Source organism: Saccopteryx leptura, chromosome 5 (assembly GCF_036850995.1).
Source record: "Saccopteryx leptura isolate mSacLep1 chromosome 5, mSacLep1_pri_phased_curated, whole genome shotgun sequence".
In the NCBI taxonomy this organism is placed as follows: domain Eukaryota; kingdom Metazoa; phylum Chordata; class Mammalia; order Chiroptera; family Emballonuridae; genus Saccopteryx; species Saccopteryx leptura.
This window is the reverse complement of record NC_089507.1, coordinates 321834-344390: the sequence shown is the minus strand read 5'-3', so window position 1 is coordinate 344390 and position 22557 is coordinate 321834. Positions and strand designations below refer to the sequence as shown.

The 22557-nt window shown below is 59.9% G+C and overlaps 2 protein-coding genes across 6 annotated transcripts in view; one reads left to right on the top strand and one right to left on the bottom strand.

The window, feature by feature from the left end:
* Positions 1–5811: 5811 nt before the first annotated feature.
* Positions 5812–19704, top strand: DGKQ (diacylglycerol kinase theta). Its single transcript, XM_066385342.1, has 23 exons — positions 5812–6227; positions 8828–8907; positions 9218–9317; positions 9682–9767; positions 9860–9985; positions 10321–10474; positions 10566–10637; positions 10744–10844; positions 10924–11162; positions 11255–11345; positions 11469–11523; positions 11650–11711; positions 12070–12220; positions 12768–12806; positions 14290–14405; positions 16033–16184; positions 16406–16554; positions 16680–16858; positions 17208–17308; positions 17486–17632; positions 17759–17870; positions 17949–18101; positions 18439–19704. Exons 1-23 carry the CDS (start codon positions 5942–5944, stop codon positions 18535–18537), a joined length of 2850 nt encoding a protein of 949 aa, XP_066241439.1. The 5' UTR covers positions 5812–5941; the 3' UTR covers positions 18538–19704.
* TMEM175 (transmembrane protein 175) overlaps positions 19089–22557 on the bottom strand; it is a 16273-nt gene continuing 12804 nt past the window's right edge. For all 5 annotated transcript variants that reach the window (XM_066385344.1, XM_066385346.1, XM_066385345.1 and 2 more), the window contains 3 exons: positions 21986–22064; positions 21668–21803; positions 19089–20598 (listed from right to left, as the gene is read on the bottom strand). In XM_066385344.1, coding sequence (XP_066241441.1) covers positions 19941–20598; positions 21668–21803; positions 21986–22064 — 873 coding nt within the window. In that variant the 3' untranslated portion in view covers positions 19089–19940. The remainder of the gene's footprint in view (positions 20599–21667; positions 21804–21985; positions 22065–22557) is intronic.

Here is a 22557-nt window from a genome sequence, read left to right as displayed (position 1 = left end):
CAACAGAGCAACGCCCCAGATGGGCAGAGCATTGCCCCCTGGTGAGCATGTTGGGTGGATCCCGGTCGGGCGCATGCGGGAGTCTGTCTGACTGCCTCCCTGTTTCCAACTTCAGAAAAATACAAAAAAAAAAAAAAAAAATGAAGGTCCAATAAACATTACAGAGAAACAAATGCTGACAACGTTGTCACCAAGGAGACAGTGAACAGTGTCCTCCCAGGAGGAGGCTGATCACAACAGACTGGGGGCAAGGCAGGAAAGGGCCACAGAGGAAAATTTAGTGAGGAGTGACTTGGAAAAACAATAATAATGATTGTGTGAGACCTACAATATATCCAGGGAGTCAAAACATGCAACAATGTGCTGACCTGTGGTGGGCAGTGGATAGAGCATTGACCTGGAACGCTGAGATCGTAGGCTTGAAACCCCAGGCTTGCCTGGTCAAAGCACATATGACAAGCAACCAATAAACAACTAAAAATGTTGATACTTCTCATTCCTCCCTCCCCTTCTCTCTATAAAAGTCAATAAATAATATAAACTTTTTAAAAAGTGTGATAGCGCCTGACCTGTGGTGGCGCAGTGGGATAAAGCGTCGACCTGGAAATGCTGAGGTCGCCGGTTCAAAACCCTGGGCTTGCCTGGTCAAGGCACATATGGGAGTTGATGCTTCCTGCTCCTCCCCCTTCTCTCTCTCTCTCTCACTCCTCTCTCTCTAAAAATCAATAAATAAATAAAAAAAAATTCAAAAGTGTGACAGTGACATGGAAGTTGTGAGGAGAGGGAACAGTGTGATCTGCCTGCCCCAGTCAGGACCTGTGAGTATGATTGTCCTTGGTGAATGGACTTTGCAGGTGAGATTACATTGAAGATCTTGAGCCGGGGAGATTATCTGGGATTATCCGCGTAGGCTTTAAATGTCATCGCAGCAGCATTCTTGTGAGGGGGAGGAAGAGGACAGGGAAGAGGCCAGATCTCAGAAAAGAAATGCAAAGATGGTTCTGAAATTTGTACCCAGCCAGGGCACGGCTACAAAGAGAGGTGTGTGTGTGTGTGTGGGGGGGGCATTAATACAGGGCCTTATATATATAAAGCAGATATATTGTTAGGCTTTTCGTTTCTATCTCTGGCTGAAAGGAGAGAAGGGAGGTGGGCAGGGGTCTCTAGGTCTAGGCGGCACTCTCCCTGGGACATCCCCTGTCCATGGTATCATCAGTCTCCCATCTCCCTTTCTTTTCTTAAACAAAAGATAGTTTTTTATCTTCACCGAAGTCCAGCCTGTATCTCTAGACAGGTAAAAACATTTTCCTACTCCCTGCCCCCATTTTTCTGACTATATTGAATGCTTTTGCATATTTTCTGTATTCTTGACTTTTGAGGCCTTGGTCTTGGAGAGACTGCCCGTCCCAGGGCCCACTAATCCTAGGAGCTGGCTAAAACTCCCCTGTGAGTGCCTTTGATTGCAAATTAACCCATCCAGGGCCCACCCCCACCAGCTCCTCCATCTCACCCTCAGATACCAAGCCAGGTACTGGACAAGTAGGGACTGCCCTCCCGACAGCCCAGGCCGCTGAATTTATTCACACTATCCGGTCCTAAACTCATTCCGTGCTCCTCTGCTGCTTCAGCCTCTCCTTCCTGTGAAAACTCCAATCAAGCTCTGGGGCATTCTCTCCTGGTTCCTGCTTCCGCCTCCTGGCCCAAATTGGTGCTTCCCCGCATGGCATTGCATGGCAGGGCATCCCTCTTTCCCCTGGGAAATGTAAGTAATAAGTTATTCCTTCAAAGGCAGGTGTCTTGGCCTCTGTCACCTTACCACATCTGATTAGAACAACATCTGGGTACCAATTTTAAAGCACAGATGCTGTGCTGCTGCTATGACAGTGGAGGAAAGGTTACATGTGCTGGAATGCAAGGAGCTGGACAAGGCCAGCAGTTGGCTTCTGGGGGTCCTGGTCCTGCCCACACCAGAAACACACAAGGAGGGTGTGTGCGATGTTAGGTCCTGGCCACAAAGCTAGAGCAGCGAGGCAGCGTGACACCGGGCGCCCGGGGGACACAGCAGATCCTCACAGTGGCATGGATTCACAAGAAGGGCCTTTATCATACAGTCACGTAGTTTTGTAAACTTTGCTAAACGAAGATTTCGTGACCCGGAGGTCCTCACACTATCTCGGATTCCCTCTGCCACACTTCCTCTCTCTCGCTGGGGTGGTGGCGAGGGAGGAGGGGCACTTTTGGGATCTGGCCAAGGGGAAGTCAAGTTGTGGAAACATCAGCGGGGTTTAATCGAGTGTGTTTGTGTCGCTTGCAGTCACTTCGCTTGCAGTCACTTCCCTGAATAGTGAAGTTAACGCCAGACATCCTGGTGCAGAAGCAGCTTTCAGGAACACCAGTGGCAATTAACCAAGAGGAGCGACTCACACGAACTGTTGGGAAGGGATTAAACATGCTGCTGACTTGACAGGAAATGCTGGCGTCCACAAGATAAGCTAGAATCTCACAGCGATGTGACAAAGACATGGTTTAAGAAGGCTATCAGATCAGTGGGGGCATCTCAGATTAGACACGGCTCAGGAAAGTGCACCTGAAACTTTCCAGCTAGCAGATGGAAGAATCTTGACAACATTCTCTCCGAATCTGACAGCAGCCTTAACAGTGTAGGTGATACAAGCAGTGATGAGGAGTCCAACGGAAGCATCTGTAAAACAGCCGTCTTGATTTGTTTTCCAACGGGCTGTGGTAGGGGGACTCAATGGTCTGTCTCTGTTCTCCCTGGAAAGTTATATTGCAAAATCATTGTAAAAAGAGTCCATACAAAATGTACAGGGGAAAAGTATCACAATGGAGTAGGAATTATGAATAAAATTTGTGGTATTTATGGATTTTGTGATGTTTGTGCTATTAGTCAATTTTTTAAAATATTATTCTGCAATAAGCATATGCCCTTTTGTTATTTAAAACATATTTTTAAACTTACTGAGTTTTGTGAGGAAGGAAGGGGGAGAGAGAGGAGCATTGAGTTGTTTCTGTATATGCCCTGAGCAGGGATCGTACTAGCAACCACTGTGCTTCAGGACGATGTGCTAACCAAATGAGCTATCTAACCTGGGCCTATTAGTCAATTTTTAAAAAATATTTTATTTATTGATTTTTAGAGAGAGGAGAGAGAGAAAGAGGGGTGGGAGAAGCAGGAAGAATCAACCATAGTATTTTGCTTCGTTTGTGCCTTGACCAGGCAAGCCCGGGGTTTTGAACCGGTGACCTCAGCATTCCAGGTCGGTGCTTTATTCACTGCGGTCAGGCCCTGTTAGTCTATTTCTTTTAAAATGTTTAATTTGGCCCTGGCCGGTTGGCTCAGCGGTAGAGCGTCGGCCTGGCGTGCAGGGGACCCAGGTTCGATTCCCGGCCAGGGCACATAGGAGAAGCGCCCATTTGCTTCTCCACCCCCCCCCTTCCTCTCTGTCTCTCTCTTCCCCTCCCGCGGCCAAGGCTCCATTGGAGCAAAGATGGCCTGGGCGCTGGGGATGGCTCCTTGGCCTCTGCCCCAGGCGCTAGAGTGGCTCTGGTCTCGGCAGAGCGACGCCCCGGAGGGGCAGAGCATCGCCCCCTGGTGGGCGGAGCGTCGCCCCTGGTGGGCGTGCCGGTGGATCCCGGTCCGGCGCATGCGGGAGTCTGGTTGTCTCTCCCCGTTTCCAGCTTCAGAAAAAATACAAAAAAAAAAAAAAAGTTTCATTTGTTGTGATTTCTCCTCTCATTCCAACTAAATATGTATCTAATTTTGTTATGATAATTTTGCACTTTTTCTTAAAATGCTGCACAAACCTAGAAAGGCTCAACATCATATTCACGGGATCCCTTGGCCCCATGGTTGGAGCCATATGTCTTGAGGTTCAGGGAAGGGGAAGGAGGTGGGCAATGAGCTGAGTGTTCAGTATCAGGGACTCAGAGCCCCAGCACACGGACACTCTGAGGAGCCCCATGGGCAGGGGTGTGCCGCGGACCGGGAAGACTCTTCAAAATGCCTGGCAGTATCGGAGTGACCCAGTGCACAAAGCCCCAGTTCGCTTTATTATATAGCCATATGCAAATCAAGGACCTTGATACAAAGTTGCACATCCAAGGCTAAGACAGGAACTCTCCCAAGGCATAAAACAGGATACACTAGTGAAATCTACCAACATCTGAAAACAAACAGTCAGAGGAAGGGGATGTAAATTGCTTCCAGCAACCTAAGGAAGCAAGTGAAGTGGGTGCAGATACTCAGCATCACAGCCAATATGGAGGTGGAGGGGGGAGAACTTAGCCTTTTGCTAAGCCTCAAATCTACAATGGCTTTTTGCCATTTACGGTCCACAACAGGGGTGCCTTCCCTTTCCTTGATTATCCCACTCCAGGACCTTCATACCCTGTTTTCCCCATGCCTGGACGTCCGCTCCCTGCCCCACTGCTTCAGGCCAACTCCTCCTGGTCACCCAGCCCTGGCTCCCTCTGTCCACTGCAGGCACCAAGGCACTAGGTGGCTTCTCAGTTTGTTGTGCTTCTCTGCCCAGAACTAAGCTCCAGGAGGGCAGGGATGCCAGACCAGAGTCCCAGGCCCATAGTGGGACACTCAGTGAACACTTTCTAGACCAATGATGAGCCCTCCTGGGATTGGGGGGAGGGAGTCTTCTCCCATCCAGAGGCCTGCTCCTGGTCTTCATCTTCCCAGGGGCCTGCTCCCGTCCCGGCGCCCTGGCCCCCGGCGCCTCTCCCCAGAGTCCACTCCCAGAATTTCCCTCTGCCTCCCTCAGCTGCGCTACCAGCAGTTGGGATACAGTTCCAGGTGTTTCTTCGGCAGCATTTGGGACCATTACACCCTCTCGAGGGGCATTATCATCCCTTGACTGTGTCCCTCACTGTTTTTCTTCTCCTCTGGGACCCTGGGGCCCCGCCCTTCACGGCACCTGTGGGAAGCACCCAGCTTCTCCAAGGCCCTGCAGCCCTGCCAGGGTGGGGAGTACTTAGTTCAAGGGCAGCGCACAACTCGGCAGGGACTTAGGCGGGTCCCTAGCCTTTGCACACATCGCCCAGTTTGGCCACGAGCATTGCCGTCTGCGTTCAGGTTCACAAGAGCAAGGGTCCTTTAGTGCTGGCAGACGATGGAGCAAGATGAGCGCGTGGACACGACTCCAGAGCTGCTTGGACAAGACAACGCTGTGCGTGCTGGGCCGCCCCTCTGCAGAGCCGGATGCTCTGCTGACAGGGCTTGGGGATGGGATTCACTGCCCTCCTTGGAGCGCGGTTTCATATCGGAGAGGGGTCCAGGACCGTCCGGGACGGAACACGAGGACAGGGCCCGGAGAGGGGAATGCCGGCCCCTCTGGCTTCCCAGGGAGAACTGATGGGCGGGGCTCCAGCAAGGCCATCCTCGGAACAGGCGAGGCAGCAACATCCGTATCGGGAAGCCGCGTGCGGGAAGCCGAGTCCCGGGTCCATACTCCAGCTCACCAAGCCGCCCCACAGGGCCCTGTTCCGGTCCTGTACCGGCCCTGTGCTGGGACCTCGGCTCTGCAAGCTCAGCCCGCCTCCCGCCCTCAGGCCCCGCCCCTAAACCCGCCCCCTCCCCTTAGGCCCAGCCCGGTAGGCCCTGCTTCCCCGCCGCAGACCCCGCGGCCTCCGCCCCTACAAGCCTCACTTTCCCGCGTCAGCCCCGCCCCTGTCGGCCCCGCCCCATCTCCCGGCCCCGCCCCACAGGCCGCGCCTCTCTCGGCCTCGCTGGTCAGCCCCGCCCCGCCGCCTGGCCCGGCCGGGTCCAGGGGTGCGCGCCTGCGCAGTGGCGGCGGGCGCAGTCGGAAGCCCGGCGCGGACTGCGGGGTACAGCTGGGACCACGGCCTCTCTTGCCAGCAGCGCGGACCCGGCTCTCGCCCGCCGCCGGGGGTCGGGCCGCCCCGGCCGGGAATGGCGGCGGCGGCCGAGCCCGGGGCCCGCGCCTGGCTCGGCGGCGGTTCGCCGCGTCCGGGAAGCCCGGCCTCCAGTCCTGATCTGGGCAGCCGAGGCCGCGCGCGGCTGGGGCCGGAGTCGGGGTCGGGGTCCGGGCCGGGGTCGGGGCCGGAGCGGGCAGGCTCCCGGCCCCCGGGCTCCGCTACGCCGGGCCATATCTTCCGGAAGGTGACGCTCACCAAGCCCACCTTCTGCCACCTCTGCTCCGACTTCATCTGGGGTCTGGCCGGCTTCCTGTGCGACGGTGAGCGCCCGCGCCCCTATCGCAGACTGCAGCCCCTGGCGCGGGCTGGGCACCTTATCTCTGGCCTCTGCATTCCCAGCAATGGCCTTACCAAGGGCCAGAACTCCCCACAGAGGTGATGAGCACCAGTTCTGCCTGGGGTTTGAGGGCGACCGGTGCTCGCGGCTCCTCCCCAGTAACTCCCTGCGTGGGCTTCTTCACCTGAGTCAGGACCCAATGGGAGAAGAACAGGGGGCCCTGCGTGAGGCAGGGTGAGGGAAGGGGCGGGGCAGGGATGGGGATGAGGCCAGTCCACCTTGAGCAGGTCAACTCCTCCGAGCAGGGCCGCCCTGGGCTGCTGATTCCTGGGCTGCTGACTCCTGTGCTCTGGTGCTGGTCCACAGAGGCCTGGTGTTTGCATTGCTCACGCTCAGACTGCAGGACAGCCGGCCCTGAGGCCTGCAACCCAAAGTTCGGCATGCCCCAACAGGGCTTCCATCCGGCTGCCAAGACAGGGCTGGGTGAAAAGGCCCTCCCTCCTACGGCTCCTGGGCAGCCAGTGTGTGCTTCTAGAGTCTGCTCGCGTCCTCAGGGCAGGTGGGAGGACCCTGGGGAGCACAGCTGCCCAGGCGGCTGCTCAGGAAGACAGGCCTCTGGCTCTGGGACAGAGGGACAACTCAAGGAGAAGTCTGCAGAGACCAGGTCTAGTCTGGGTAGAGGAGGCTGAGCCCTTTACACAGGATTCCTTCTGTCAGGGTAAATGGTTGTCCTGACACCCCCAGGAGGCCTGACCAGCTGGCATGGGGGTGGTGACCCCTGGTTTTTCTGTCATATTGGAAACATTGCACTGCCCTGCCTCCCCTGGGAATTGCAGGAGGCTCACCTAAGGTGGGAGATGTGCTTGTGCAGGGTGAGTCAGCTCCAGTCTGAGGCCACACCCAGGGCCCCTGAACAGGTGAGAGGTGGTGAAGGCAGAAGACAGCAGCTCATGGAAAGAGGCTGAGCATGGGGGTGATTTGGAGCCCTTCACTGGGCAGCTGTGTGAACATCTTCCCACTGCTGTGAAGAAGGGGCTGGTGATCTCAGCAAGCAGAGGAGCCTGACAAGGATGTGGGAAGAAGAGCCCCTCCTCTGGCAGGAGCACCCAGGACTTGTGGTGTGGGGTGATGGGGCCCTATCTTCATGGGCCAGAGAAGGAAGCTGGATGCCGCCTGCCCACAGCTCCTGCCTTCTGTGGCAGAGCTGGTCTGGCTGCCAAGAGGGGAACTCACTCCTCAGGCTCTGTGTCTCCCTGTTTCTCCCACCTGAGCCTAGACTGCTTCCAGAATATATTTTTTTAAGTTTTCCATTGATTTGAGAGGTGGGGGTGGGAGTAGGGTGGGGAGGAGAGTTGGAGAGAAAGAAGCATCAACTCTCTGTTCCACTTAGTTCCATTTAGTTGTGCACTCAGATTGCTTCTCTTACATGCCCTGACCAGGGATCAAACCCACAACCTTGGTGTGTTGGAACCAACGCTCTCTTTACTAAGCCAGCCATCCAGCCAGGACCTAGAGTTTTCTGTGAAGCAAGGCCTTGGCCTGCTCTCCCAGCCTGGGGAGGGGCTTGTCTGCCTCCTAGGGGTCGGGTGGGACAGCACTACCTGTGGCCCCTGGGCAGTCTCACCTAAGGCTGTGTTGTAGACTTGTCCATTCCATCCCACCCCAGGCCCCCTCGTCCTCACGGACCCACCCATGCTGCATGTGCCTGCCCACTCTTCTTGAGGTCTCACTCTCTCCTGTTTTGCTTGGGGTCCATTTCCCAGCTGAGCCTTAGTCTTACTGGGCCTCCCCAGGACGAGTGGGGATGCCCCCTTTCTTCTTGGGTGGACCTCCAGAGAACAGCACACTCTGAGTACTCTGCCTTTAGGGCCTCTGGACTGCCCATCCTCTGAACAGGGACAGGTGCGACCCTCACGAGGCCAACCAGCCTCCATGAGGTCCTGGCCCTTCACAGACTGGCTCTGAGTCTCAGCAAGCACATGGCATGTGGGAGGGGTAATTAGGGGTGTATGTGGCTGTGGGGGAGTGAGGGAAAGGTGTTTCTGGGGAAGCCAGTCTGGGGGGGATGTGGAGAGGTGCCCATCCACCTGTCTGCCCCTCACAGAGATTGAAGGAGAGCTTTGCCTGCATTTGGGGGGAGGGGCCACTCTTTGAATACCAGATATGTCACTTAGGATGGTCAGAGCCATCAGGTCTCTGCTCCAAGAACTGGGCTCTCTTCGAATGAGGGGTGGGATGGGGCAGAGGATCAGGTTGTCCCTTAATGCTTCTGGGGGAGGCTGTTGCTATAGCTTCCCTCTGCCCCCATGACTGGGGGGGGGGGATGATGGGAACTACCTCCCAACACACCCACAATAGGAGGGGCTGGGAGACTTCAGTGACCCCACCCATGCAAGATTCGGCCCCATCAGCTATGGAAGTATGTACCCACTGTGATGGGTACTCTGTCCTGTTGGAACATTGGTGTCTTGCTATGGCCCTTGGTGGTCCCACCGGCCGAGGCCTCCCATCTGTGTGCCAAACCTGGGATCCCTTGGTTTCTGGGCAGTACAGAGGCCAACTCCCATGGCTCTGTTTCCACAGTCTGCAACTTCATGTCCCATGAGAAATGCCTGAAGCAGGTGAAGACCCCCTGCACCAGTGTGGCGCCCAGCCTGGTCCGAGTGCGTATAGAGTGTGGGCTGCCATACATGCTGGGCGGGACAGAGGGGTGCTGAGGGGACCTGTGGCAGGCAGGGCTTGGGCTGGTGCTCCGGCCCCAGGTTCGATGGGGTGGGCCAGTGTGAGGGCTGGGGTGGAGGGCTTCTTTATGCTGGTCTGGGTCCCTGAGCTTTGGACTACAGTAGTCAGGCAGGCGGCGTGGGGTGGTGATGGATTTCTCTGCGATGTAGAAAACTGGATGGGTGTGGACATTGGGGGTGAGGGTTGAGGGGCAGTGGGCCCCAGGCTGAGGCTGTGTTCTGCCCCCTCCAGGTCCCTGTGGCCCATTGCTTTGGTCCCAGGGGGCTCTACAAACGCAAGTTCTGTGCCGTGTGCCGCAAGAGCCTGGAGGCGCCTGCTCTCCGCTGTGAAGGTACCACCCATTTCAGGGTCCCGGTCTGGGCTGTGGTCTGGGCTGTTCAAGGTGCCCAGCCAGCCCTGCATAGCCAGGTGGCTGTTCAGGGTTGGAGGCGTGGCCTTAAGGGTAGGACAGGAATATTCTCAATTCTAGAGCTGCCCTGGCAGGGCATCAGGTTCAGGGCTGCAGGCTGCATGTTGAGGTGGGCCCAGCGGGGAGAGCCAGGAAGAAGTGGGGTTCTCCCGGCCACACACTTCAGGTACAGGAAGCTTCAAGATCAGCTGGTCAGGGTGGGCCTCAGGCAGAGAGTAGAGATGCCGGCATGAAGGGGGCAAGGGCCTTGAGGAGCGAGAGGCTCCTAACCCTGCCCACCCCCCAGTGTGTGAGCTGCACGTTCACCCCGACTGTGTGCCCTTCGCCTGCAGCGACTGCCGCCAGTGCCACCAGGATGGGCACCGGGACCACGTGAGTGCGCAGGAGCCAGGAGCCCAGGGTGGGGCTGGCGGAGCGGGAGCGGGCCCAGGCCCAGAGGGGCCTGCTGATAGGACTCTCTGCAGGACACGCAACACCACCACTGGCGGGAGGGGAACCTGCCCTCTGGTGCACGCTGTGAGGTCTGTCGGAAGACGTGCGGCTCCTCCGATGTGCTGGCTGGACTGCGCTGCGAGTGGTGCGGGGTCCAGGTTGGAGGGGGAGAGGGATGGAGGTGCTCAGGCAGGGGGCGGGGGCGGGAATGGAGTCTCGGGGGCGGGGCCAGACGAAGGTGGGCTGAGGCGGGGCCTGGAGTGGTGCCGTGTCCAGTTGGGGCGGGGCGGGGGGGGGGTGCCTCCTTTCTATTGGAGCCCGATTGTGCCACTCTTTTGGGGTGGGCATCTCCGTGGTGCAGAGAATCGGGGCTCCCTTTGGTGGTGACCGGGCGCAGGAGCTGTCAGTTCTGTGGGGTCACTAAGGGCCAGCCTCCACATGGCTCTCATCCACCTAGAGACCCGCGGCTCAAAGCCATGCCCCCCCCCCCCAGGCCCACACTGTCTGCTCCGCGGTGCTGGCCCCCGAGTGCACGTTTGGGCGCCTACACACCATGGTCCTGCCCCCTGCATGCGTGCACCTGTTGTCCCGCAACTTCAACAAGACACACTGTTTCCGCATCTCCGAGAGTGTGGCCCCAGAGCAGGGTGAGCTCGGGATAGGGGTGGGGGTGCAACTGGCAGATGCACCTGGGATGGGACCGCACGAAGTGAGAAGCCCGCTGTGTGCATCCCACAGGTGAAGGGGACGACTGCGTGGATGGAGGGGCTCCCGCCTACCCAGGCAGAGAGGTGCCGGTGCCGGAGTCCAGTATGTGCCCCTTGGCTGCCGCCTCGCTGCTCCCCCATCCCCCATCCAGTCCCTAGTGCCCACCTTCACCCTGCCACGGGCTCACACCTACTTCGCTCTGGCCCAGGCAAGCAGACTCTGAAGATCTTTGATGGCAGCGATGCTGTGCATCGAAATTACTTTCGTATCATCAGTGTCCCCCGCCTGGCCAGGAGTGAGGAGGTGCTGGTAAGAAGGGGCCCCCCTAGGGCAGTGGCAGGGCCCGTCCAGCATGACTTGCTCGTGGACACTGGCCCCCACCCCGCAGGAGGCCGCCCTGAGAGCCTACTACATCACAGAGGACCCTCGTGACTTCGAGCTGCAGGCGCTCCCTTCACCGCTCCCGGCTGGCGACCCTGGGGCCAAGGGGCAGGCCTGCAGCGGCGGGACTGTGGAGGAGGAGGGCAGCAGGGGCCCCCGGCCCCGAGAGGCTGCACTCGAGGCCTGGATCATCCGCGCCCTGCCCCGAACCCAGGATGTCTTGAAGGTCTACCCTGCCTGGCTCAAGTGAGACCCAGGCCCTGGGCACGGGGTCTGCCTGTGGGAGTTAAGAGGGATGCGGGCTGTGTCACCTGAGCTCCTGGGCTTGTCCCCTGCAGGGTGGGTGTGGCCTACGTGTCCATCCTTGTGACTCCAGAGAGCACTGTGCGGACGGTGGTGCTCCAGGTCCTCCCCATGCTGGGGCGCCAGGTGCGTACCCCGGGGCCTGCCCTGGTCCTGCCACCCAGTGGGCCCTGGGAGGATGTCCCAGCTGTTGTCCTGGGGAGGTGGGGTCTGGTCCAAGCTTACTACCCCCGACTCTGCCCCCCACAGGCCGAGGGTGTCGAGAGCTTTCAGTTGGTGGAGGTACTCATGGGCAGCAGGCAAGGTAAGAGGGTGGCCTGCAGCTGATGCCCTGGCTGGTCTGCCCCATGGTGCTCTGGGGTGTTGGGGCAGGTGTCTGCAGAGGTGGGCACAGCACCCGGTGCTGATGGCTGTGCCCCTCACCCTGCAGTCCAGCAGACGGTGCTCGTAGATGAAGAGCTTTTGCTCAACCGGCTCCGGGACATCCGGCAGGTCAGTGGGTGTGGACACTGGCCCCGGGAGCTGCTGGCCTTTGGCCATGACCTCTACCTCATTGAGGGAGTCCCCAGGGCCACCCTGGTGGGCATCTGACCATTCTGGTCGGCAGTGCCTCCCTCTCCGGCCTGGCAGGTCCGTCTACTTCCTGACAGGTCACCCATTCCTGGAAGATGGGTTTTTGGGCCACAGACCACTCAAGTTTCCTGTGGGGAATAGAGGGAGGAAGCCTGTCTCTTTCATCCTCTCCTCTCTCTGGGAGTCCTCCACGGCCCCCTCTGGGTGTGGGGGGAGAGGCCTGGCCCGGAGGGCTGCCCTGTGCTCCGCTTGGTGCTGCCCCTTCCCCTCCCTACAGACGTCCCTGCGGCAGATGAGTCAGACGCGCTTCTACGTGGATGAGGTCAGGGCTGTGGCTCCCCACGTCTCCCTGTTTGTTGGTGGCCTGCCTCCTGGCCTGTCCCCTCAGGAGTATGGGAGTCTACTGGACGAGGCTGTAGCTACCAAAGGTGCGACTACCTGTACTGGTCTGGGGCTACTGGCTACTAGCCACTGGGGACAGGGCAGGAGTCCTGAAATAGACCGTGGGGGCTGCTGGACGAGGCCGGGTCCTCCTGCTCTCCCATCACTACCACAACCTTTGCCCAGCTGGTTCTCCAGCCAGGGGGGTCTCTAGGGCCTGCAAAACCTCCTCTGAGGGGCTTCTGAGCTTTCTGAGGTCTCGTCTCTGCCTCCTCTGCTCTGGGCCCTAGGGGATGGCTCTGCAGGGGTGAGGTCTAGTCTATGCCTTCTCTGCTCTGGGCCCTAGGGGATGGCTCTGCAGGGGTGAGGTCTAGTCTATGCCTTCTCTGCTCTGGGCCCTAGGGGATGGCTCTGCAGGGGGCTGTGCCTAGGGTTGGGGTGGCCCTTTCTGGGGTCGCTGGCCCTGCTGCGTGTGAAATATCCCCGGAACAGAGCGGCTGGGGGCTTGCCGAGCTAGTTTGGACAGCCCTGGGGTACGGGGGCCTGGTGACGGCTGGGGGCCCAGGTCACCCTGACTGTAGCCTGTCTTTGCAGGTGGCCTGGTATCTGTGAATCACGTCTACTCCTCCCAAGGTGAGCTGCCCCACCCGCAGTCAGGTTAGGGCAGAGGCCACTCCCCTCAGTTAGAGGATAGAGCCCTGTCCTTGTTGCCTCCCTGTGAACCCGCACCTGGGTTACCCTGACTTTTCTCTCGGGGAACCACGTGTGAGGGAAGTGTGTTTTGTCTGCTGGCCTGTGGCTGCAGTGCTGTGGCTAGACCATGACTGAAGCCAGAGCATGTTAACCATCTGACCTGGGTTCACATCTTTATCAGGAAAAACCCAAAATCTACCAGAAGCAGGAGAACAGCTTCCTGAGCCCATGTCCCTGTGGTGGGTCCTCAGCAGTTGACCAGTCAGTCCCCCGTTCTTGTGGGCAGGCTGGGGCACGAGCGTGTGCCTGGCTGCTCCATCCCGTGTCTTGGCGGCCTCACTCATACCCACCCACCACGTCCTCTCTCCACGAGGGTCACGAAGCTCCCCCAGGGGTGGTGGCCCGTACCACGTGGATGCTCTGGGGTGGGCCGAGCTCACTGTCCACCCACCACGTCCTCTCTCCACGAGGTCACGAAGCTCCCCCAGGGGTGGTGGCCCGTACCACGTGGATGCTCTGGGGTGGGCCGAGTCACTGTCCACCCACCACGTCCTCTCTCCACGAGGGTTACGAAGGCTCCCCCAGGGGTGGTGGCCCGTACCACGTGGATGCTCTGGGGTGGGCCGAGCTCACTGTCCACCCACCACGTCCTCTCTCCACGAGGTCACGAAGCTCCCCCAGGGGTGGTGGCCCGTACCACGTGGATGCTCTGGGGTGGGCCGAGTCACTGTCCACCCACCACGTCCTCTCTCCACGAGGGTCACGAAGCTCCCCCAGGGGTGGTGGCCCGTACCACGTGGATGCTCTGGGGTAGGCCGAGCTCACTGTCCACCCACCACGTCCTCTCTCCACGAGGGTCAGGACGGCTCCCCCAGGGGTGGTGGCCCGTACCACGTGGATGCTCTGGGGTGGGCCGAGCTCACTGTCCACCCACCACGTCCTCTCTCCACGAGGTCACGAAGGCCCCCCCAGGGGTGGTGGCCCGTACCACGTGGATGCTCTGGGGTGGGCCGAGCTCACTGTCCACCCACCACGTCCTCTCTCCACGAGGGTCACGACGGCTCCCCCAGGGGTGGTGGCCCGTACCACGTGGATGCTCTGGGGTGGGCCGAGCTCACTGTCCACCCACCACGTCCTCTCTCCACGAGGGTCACGAAGCTCCCCCAGGGGTGGTGGCCCGTACCACGTGGATGCTCTGGGGTGGGCCGAGCTCACTGTCCACCCACCACGTCCTCTCTCCACGAGGGTCACGACGGCTCCCCCAGGGGTGGTGGCCCGTACCACGTGGATGCTCTGGGGTGGGCCGAGTCACTGTCCACCCACCACGTCCTCTCTCCACGAGGGTCACGAAGCTCCCCCAGGGGTGGTGGCCCGTACGACGTGGATGCTCTGGGTGGCCGAGCTCACTGTCCACCCACCACAGGTGCCCTGGTGCTGGATGTGGCTTGCTTCGCAGAGGCTGAACGGCTGTACATGGTGATCAGGGACACAGCCCTGCAGGGCCGGCCGCTGACTGCCCTGGTGCTCCCAGATGTCCTGGTGAGTGGGAGCTGGGGCCTGGGTGGGACGTGGCTTTGTGGCTGGTGTCGTCTAACACTCAGGCATTTGCTAACCCAAGTTCTAACCCTGTTCACACGACTGAGAGGTCTGCACGGACCACAGGGACTCCCTACCGGCTCTTGCCCTCTGGGGTCACTGGGCCTGGTCTGCACCTGTGCCCAGCAGGGCGTAGGACCCCAGCTCACACCCTTGGCCATCTCAGCCAGCAGCCATCTCTGACCAGATGCCATCCTGAACACTTTGCACTGCCTGAACAAGGGGGTGCCCGGCGCCCAGACCAAGGCGAGAGTGGGCTCCACCATAGGCACAACACGAGTTGAGGGAGGGTGACAGGCGAGCACCCTGGACCCTGCCTTGTGCTCTGTGTTTCCTAGAGCCTCTGGTCCTCAGCCCTGCAGACCCTAGGGTCCCCAGTTGTCTGTGGCTGCTCTGTTCCTGTCCAGGGGAAGCAGAATGACAGTAGAATGAGCTCAGGGTCTGTGACCAGGTGGGCAATGCCTGCAGGTCCCCTGCTGCCCCTCTGCACTCCGACCTGGTTCAGTATAGGGTGGCCTAACAGAGGAGGATATAGCCCACATGTCAAGGCCCTGTCAGCTGGCCCTGGGGGCAGAGCTGGACAGGTGATGCTGGCATGTATTTTCTCCCTCGTGGCAGTTGCCTGCCTTGGGTGAGCAGGTGAGTGGTACCTGCAGGCAGCTCTGCCTAGTGGTCACATGTCAGACCATGGCCACTGTGTCTGTGCCCAGCCTGTATGTCTCCTGTTGACCAACAACCTCGTTGTAGGAACCCCAGTCCCCCCTCTGCCTTGTCCTCACTTGTGGGGTCCCAGTCTCCTGCCCACTGTCTCTTGGGCACTGTGTTTTGGGGTTTGGGGGGATGGAGCTTAGTTCTGAGCTTGAGGGAAGGTGTGTGGCCTCCCTGTGAACTGGGCTGCTCTTGGTTGCCATGTGTGTGGGCAGGGGCCCTGTGAAGGAGAGCTGTGTTCTCCCAGGCTGTGTGCCAGGTGGCTCTTAGAGGGGCCAGTGGGGTCCAGCCTTGGCTGTGGCCACATGGATGAGGCAGTGTGTGAGGTCTTGGGGATGTGTGTCAGCAGCTCTGCCTTGGCCTGTCTGCTCAGAGCTCCAGGCTGCTGGCCTCATTTTGTTTGGCCCCATTGCCCACAGGCCTGTGGGTGCCCCCTCTGCCTTGAGGGGTATCCCTAGAGGTCAGTGATGTACTGGGGATGTTGTAGGGCTCCCTGGGCCTTCTGTGTGCATTCTTTTTTTTTTTTTAATTTTTTTTAATTTATTCATTTTTTTTTAGAGAGGAGGGGGGGAGAGAGAAGAGAGAGAGAGAGAGAGAGAGAGAGAGAGAGAAAAGGGGGAGGAGCAGGAAGCATCAACTCCCATATGTGCCTTGACCAGGCAAGCCAGGGTTTTGAACCGGCAACCTCAGTGTTTCCAGGTTGACGCTTTATCCACTGCGCCACCACAGGTCAGGCTGTGTTCATTCTTAGGAGGGGACTGCCTCAAGTTGGCTCAGGCCAGGTGGGTTCAGGGTTGGGGACAGTCACTGCCCAGGCAGTGTGGTGGGGAGATGCATGCATAACTTGGTCCCCTTCTGACAGCACACGAAGCTGCCTCCAGACTGCTGCCCCATCCTCGTGTTTGTGAACCCCAAGAGTGGAGGCCTCAAGGGCCGTGACCTGCTCTGCAGTTTCCGGAAGCTGCTGAACCCTCACCAGGTCTTTGAGCTGACCAACGGGGGTCCTCTTCCCGGGTGAGTCTGGTGGGGACCCCACTACTGGCTCGCAGCCTGGCAAGCCCTGTGAGGGTTGACAGGCTGGTGGGAACAGACTGGACTTCGGTGTTGGAGCCCTCAGAGGCTGTCTTAAGTGGAGATGAGCTGTGGTCCCATTCTGCCGCTGGGTCTCGACCTCCTGCCCCCATTTGCCCGAGTGGCCGGGGCTGGTGGCCAACAGTTTCTGTCCCTCTCACTAGGTTCCACGTGTTCTCCCAGGTGCCCTGCTTCCGGGTGCTGGTGTGTGGTGGGGATGGCACTGTGGGCTGGGTGCTTGCCGCCCTGGAGGAGATGCGGCACCAGCTGGCCTGCCCAGAGCCTTCTGTTGCCATCCTGCCCCTAGGCACAGGTAGGGTCAGCCAGCGAGTCGGGAGGCGGGTCTTGGAGTTCACGCCTTCCTGCCCCAAGTCTTGGTGGAGGCCTGGAGTGGGGGTTGGGTGTGGACAGTCAGCCTGGGTCTCACCTCTGCCCCAGGGAACGACCTTGGCCGGGTCCTCCGCTGGGGGGCGGGCTACAGTGGAGAGGACCCGTTCTCAGTGCTGGTGTCGGTGGATGAGGCTGAGGCTGTGCTCGTGGACCGCTGGACCATCCTGCTGGACGCTCACAAGGCCAGCGGTACAGAAAGCAGCATGGCAGACCTGGAGCCCCCCAAAGTACAGTGTGCCTGGGGGAGGGCGTGGTGGCCCTGGGGCCCCTGCAGGTGACTCTCTACCTTGGCGGAGGTGCAGTACCACCCCCTCTGTGGAAAGGAAAGTTGAGGCTAAGAGCAGCGATGGCTGGGTGATGGCCAGGGCTGGCTGGCTGGGTGCCTGGCCTGGACCACGGGCCCTGCTTTCTCCTGGATGCCGGTGGCTACCAGGCGTGCTGTCACCCAGCAGAGGTAGCTCTGACAACAGTAGTGGAGTTGGGTTGGAGACGAGGAGGCTGGACCCAGCTTGGGGGAAGTGGGGAGCCCCATGGTGGGGGCTTATAAGGCCACGGGAGAATGCGTCTTGTCCCCAGATTGTGCAGATGAGCAACTACTGTGGGATTGGCATCGACGCAGAGCTAAGCCTCGACTTCCACCAGGCTCGGGAGGAGGAGCCCAGCAAGTTCACGAGCAGGTACCATAGGATTGAAGAAGTTAAGACGGTTCTAGGGCAGAGCAGGGGCTGGCCCCCAGTGACAGAGGACTTCCTGGGGACTCACTTGCAGGAATTGGTGGAGAGGTGCTGGCAGCTGGGGCTGATTTGGGCAGGGCAGGGCCCCCACTTTGTTCTAGTAGGTGTATCCTCCTGCAGGTTCCACAACAAAGGAGTGTATGTGCGGGTGGGGCTGCAGAAGATGAACCACTCGCGCAGCCTGCACAAGGAGATCCGGCTGCAGGTGGAGCAGCAGGAGGTGGAGCTGCCCAGCATCGAGGGCCTCATCTTCATCAACATCCCCAGGTGCCAGTGGGTGGGGCTCTCGGGGGCTCTGCCCTAGCTGCAGCCTCAGCTCCTGCCTGGTTCTGGCTCTGGGGGGACTCGGTGTAGCCTGCATTCTAACCTGTGCACCCCTCCCTTTCGGCACAGCTGGGGCTCAGGGGCTGACCTGTGGGGTTCTGAGAGTGACTCAAGGTTCGAGAAGCCACGAATGGACGATGGGCTGTTGGAGGTGGTGGGGGTGACAGGCGTCATGCACATGGTAAGTGTGGGCAGGTGGGTGGGCCCTCGTGTGATGCTGTGCCCGCTGAGCCCTCCCTCCCGCCCTCTCCCCAACCAGGGCCAGGTACAGGGTGGGCTGCGCTCCGGCATCCGCATTGCGCAGGGCGCCTACTTCCGAGTCACTCTTCTCAAGGCCACACCTGTGCAGGTGGACGGTGAGCCCTGGGTCCAGGCACCTGGCCACATGATCATCTCGGCCGTGGGCCCAAAGGTGAGTCGTGGGATGTGCCAGGCCAGACTGAGAGCTGGTGGCAAGGTGGGCTTGGCATTGGCAGCCTACAGCTGTGGAAGGAGCCTGTATAGCCGTGTCCCTCCTTCTGTGTGGTCAGTTCCCTGATCCCTGGCCAGCCCTTTGAGAACCTGCCTCTCTCTGGAAACGAGCTCCCTGGGGCCACAAAGGGGGGATGTCTGCTGGGCAGTGAGGAGGCTGGAGCACCTACCTCACAAGCCAGTCTTGTGGCCCTGCTCCTTGCCCTTCTGTAAAATGGGCTGAGATGGTGCCAGGCAATCTGGGTCCCTGCCCTCTGACCTCACCTGCCCTGGGACAGGTCCACATGCTCAGGAAGGCCAAGCAGAAGCCCAAGAAGGCTGGGACCAAGGATTCCCGAGCAGATGGGGTGCCTACCTCCGAGGGGGACTCTAAGTAGAGGAAGGCCCCAGAGTGGTCTGTACCCATCCTATAGCAGCGGCCAGCAGTGGATGAACATGCCTGTAGCCCTGACCTCAAGGCGTTCCTCCCCATACTCCTGCCTCTCAACCAGTGACCTGAGGTGGACAGGAGTTCTGGCTAGCCAATCCTCTTGCGTCCTGGGGCCCAGGCCCCCACTATGGAGGCAGGCATGCCCCTTTCCCAAGCCACCAATGAGCCCTTTGAGCTGTCAGCCCTGGGTCTCATCCGAGTCCCCTGAGAGGTCTCTGGGTGTTCCTATGGCGGGTGCAGCTGGCTCCATGGGTCCTGGGTGTGCCCAGCATAGACATGGACACCTACCTGCCACCAGCTCCTCTGGCCTCATCACTGCAAGCCTGTGTCCCAGGGGTGAAGGGACAGCCCTGCACAGGAGGGCCCTGAGGCCAGGCAGACTCAGCCACCGTCCTGAGGATAGTGTGTGATGCCTAAAGGCGGGGAGGAGGACATGCAGAAGTGCCTGCAAGGGACCAGAACTGAGCTGACCTGGACCCAAGAAAAGTTTACAGTGGAAGGCGTGGAGAAGCAGCTTTAATCAAGGACGACTCAGTACTTTGTCTTGTTCATCAACAGTCAACATGATCATTCCCAGGGTCTGCTGAGCAGACAGGACTTCTGTGGTCTCAGTCCTCTTCCACAGAGGACCTGACAGGTGGAGCATGGCTGGGCAGGCTGCCTGCAGCCCCGAGTTCCATGACCTCTGGAGCCATGCCTCAGACCACAGGGGGAAATGGAACAGTCCACCTAGGAAATGGAGGCCCGCAGACCCACGCCGCCCCCACACTGCTGCCCCTCGCAGGGCTGGCCCAGCACCCCCAGTGGCTTTGCCTTAGCTTCAACCTCAGATCGGCTCCACCGGCCCTGTGCCTCCCAGCTTCTGCCAAAACCGCACTGACTGCCTGTTGTCTCGTGTGCCCCCAGAGTGTGTTCCCCTGCCCTGTCTGTGGTGAACTGGTCCCTGCTCCACTAGCCCTGCTGTGGAAGCCGTCTGTAGAAGCTGTAAATTGTGGTTAGGGTGACCTGTATTTAAGTGCATCTGTGCTCAGAGGAGTCTGTGTGCCCTCATGCATAATCCACACTACCTGCGACCGTAACTTATGTCTGCCACAAATACAGCCTTGCTCCTGTCTGTGTGTAAGGACCAGTGTACATGGGGAGGGTGGGCCAGGCTGGGCCAAGCCAGGTCCCAGGAGGGGCTGCCTGGTGTCGGGACCTGGGGCCACGGTGTGTCCCCCTGCCCCACCCAGCAGGGCTGAGGGGTCCGGACTGGGCCCCAGCTCCCAGAACCACTCGACTGTCAGCCGTGTGGGCCTAGGACAGAGGTGGGCACGTGTGACAGCACAGGGGAGGAGGTCGGGGCTGGCGCTAGCAGGGGGCTGCGAGCAGTGGGGCCTGAGGGTCCTCCCCGGTGCCCCGTGTGGGCCGGGCCAGGCCTCGCAGGGCCCGCAGCAGGGCCAGGGCCAGGCGCACGAGGAGCCGCAGCAGCAGGAAGGCGAAGGGCACGGCAATTTGCATGAGGTGGAAGATGGCTGTGCTGAACCCGCTCAGGAAGCAGGTGGAGGTGAAGGCCAGCAGGCTGGCGCACGGGTACAGCGCAAGCTTGGCAAACATGAAGGCGTGCTCCCGGCCCCCGAACCGCGCGGAGGGCTGCAGCGTCTCCGCCTCGTGCAGCAGGGCCACCGTCCACATGGCAAACTGGAAGATGCTGGCGAAGAAGATGATGGCGCAGCTGACCCGCACGCGCTCCAGCTCGTCGTGGGGCCGCCGGGCGAAGGCCGAGGTCTGCTGGTAGGCCAGTGGGAGGCCGCCCACGAAGGCGAGCGAGAGCGTGTTGAGCAGCCCCATGGACTGCGTGGCCTTGCGCACGTGCAGGAACAGCGAGTGGTGGGCAAACCAGAGCAGGCCCACCGTGGCGAAGGAGCCAAAATAGGCCAGGAACTGTGGCCCGTACACACTCAGCGCGGCCACCAGGCTGCCGTGGAACCTCTCCTCCACGTCCTTGGCGTCCGGGATGTTGTCCTCACTGAGAATGTGAGCAGAGGCACCTGTAGCAGTCTCAGCGCCCCACCCTGACCCGGCTGCTGCTCCCACCTCCCACGCACTTGAACTTCAGGTGAATGGCGTAGACTTCTGGGAACACCAAGTTTTCATTATCACGTTTACATATACTCAGTACAGCAAACAACTGTGTCATTCATCTGAAGTTCAAGCTTACCTGCATCCTGTTTGCCCTAATTGGCCACTGCCTGCTGGACCCCAGGGCTGCTGAGCAGCACTGGCCCCCAGCCCATACGGCCTCCATGGTGGGCACTACGAGGTCTGTCCACCCTCCAGCAGCGGCCTGTCCATTGGGCAGACCTGCTGACAATACAATAAGGAGCAATTCCAAGGTGTATCAGCCTTGGGCTTCTCCCCTCCTAGGGGCAAGGTGCCTGAGACACTGTCCCCAGAAGGGTGCTGCATGTGTGTGTGTGGAGAGAGAGCTGGAGCTCCAGGCTGAAGGAGGGAGCAGCAGACACAGCCCAGGGAAGTCGCCTGAGGACTCCACAAGTTCCTCAGCCAGAGGGAGGGCGGCTGGGGCTCTGGGTGGAGAGTGGAGAGCAGGTCCCCAGCCCCTGGTCCACAAGCACAGTCAGTCCTCAACACCGCTCACAGTGGGGACCCAAGCTAGCAACAGATCATTCCAGAAGCTTAATTCTAGGTCTCAGGGATTGCTAGCAGTGGACACTTGCTACCAATTTTAAAAATTCACAAATTACAGTAGAAAAGTTACCAGGAGACCATTAGGAGACTGAAGACATTAGACTGTCAGATGTGAGCATGAAGTCAGGGTCGCTGACATGGTGACACAATAAGGACATGATCACCCAAGGACTAAGAGGCCAACGAGGGACTGGCAGGAAGAGAGAAGCTCAGAAGCAAGCAGGGCAGAGGTGGACCAGGAGAGCTGGACGGAGGATTCGGCTGAGGGCCGGGGTGGGGCTGCTGGCATGGAGCCCTGCCCAGGATGGGATTCCTTCCTGGGGAGGATGGTGCCAGGGGACCCGAGATGCTCTTGAGGACAAGCCGGGGAGGCTGCGTGTGGACCTCACCAGATGTCCAGGATGAGGAGTGTGGCCACGATGGCATAGACCCCGTCGCTGAAGGCCTCGACCCGCTCCTTGCTGAGAGGCTCCTGCAGGTCGAAAGTGAAGAACTCCACGCTGTGGGCCTCGGGCGCCTGGCGGCCTGTGGACATTCAGGAAGGAGAAGCTGGGCCTCGGGGCAGGGGCGGGGGGCTCAGTGAGGCCTTGAAAATGGACAATGCTGCCCTCTTCCCCAAGGGCCAGGAACATGCAGACCAGGGCAGGGGGACCCACGGGGATGCCTGGCCTGTGAGGAGGGCTCTGGAAGCAGCACCTGGCACCTACCCACGAGTCTGTCTCTGCACCAGCCGGCGGCCTTGCTGACGTAGGGGAGGAAGATGACCGTCGCCATCAGCAGGTAGGACTGCGCGAGACACAGCAGGTGTCAGGGCCACACCAGAGGGAGGGCAGCACCAGCAACAGAAGCAGCACAGGTGAGTCACACCTCACCCAGGCAGGCAGCTGTGCATCAGAGAGCTTTACCAGGAGAGTGCCTGCCACCCACGTCCGCAAAGGGTCGTGTCTACAACAGACAGGATCCCAGGACAACGGCTGGGGAGGAGCCCCACAGCCCAGGAGCCCTGAGGACGCTCTGCACCACTCCCCTCAGGGAAAGGTGTCAAAGCCACAGCCAGCGATCACCTCGCACCCACCAGGACGGTTCCTGTCAGGAAAACAGAACCTGCTGGCGAGGAGAGGACCCGGGAACCCCGTGCACGGACGGTGGGAATGTGAGAAGGTGCAGCCGCTGTGGGAAACAGGTGGAACTTCCTCACAAGGTTGCCCAGAGCCGCCATGGGACCCAGCAGCCCCACTGTGTTTACCCAGAGGGGACGCAGGCTCTCAGACTCCTGCCC

What these genes read in the sequence shown, in the direction of transcription:
- DGKQ (XM_066385342.1), top strand. Translation starts at nt 5,942, where the DNA reads ATGGCGGCGGCGGCCGAGCCCGGGGCCCGCGCCTGGCTCGGCGGCGGT. An exon ending in TCCCCATGCTGGGGCGCCAG is followed by an intron (nt 11,346 to 11,468) that starts GTGCGTACCCCG and finishes TGCCCCCCACAG; the next exon opens with GCCGAGGGTGTCGAGAGCTT. An exon ending in TGGTGCTCCCAGATGTCCTG is followed by an intron (nt 14,406 to 16,032) that starts GTGAGTGGGAGC and finishes CCCTTCTGACAG; the next exon opens with CACACGAAGCTGCCTCCAGA.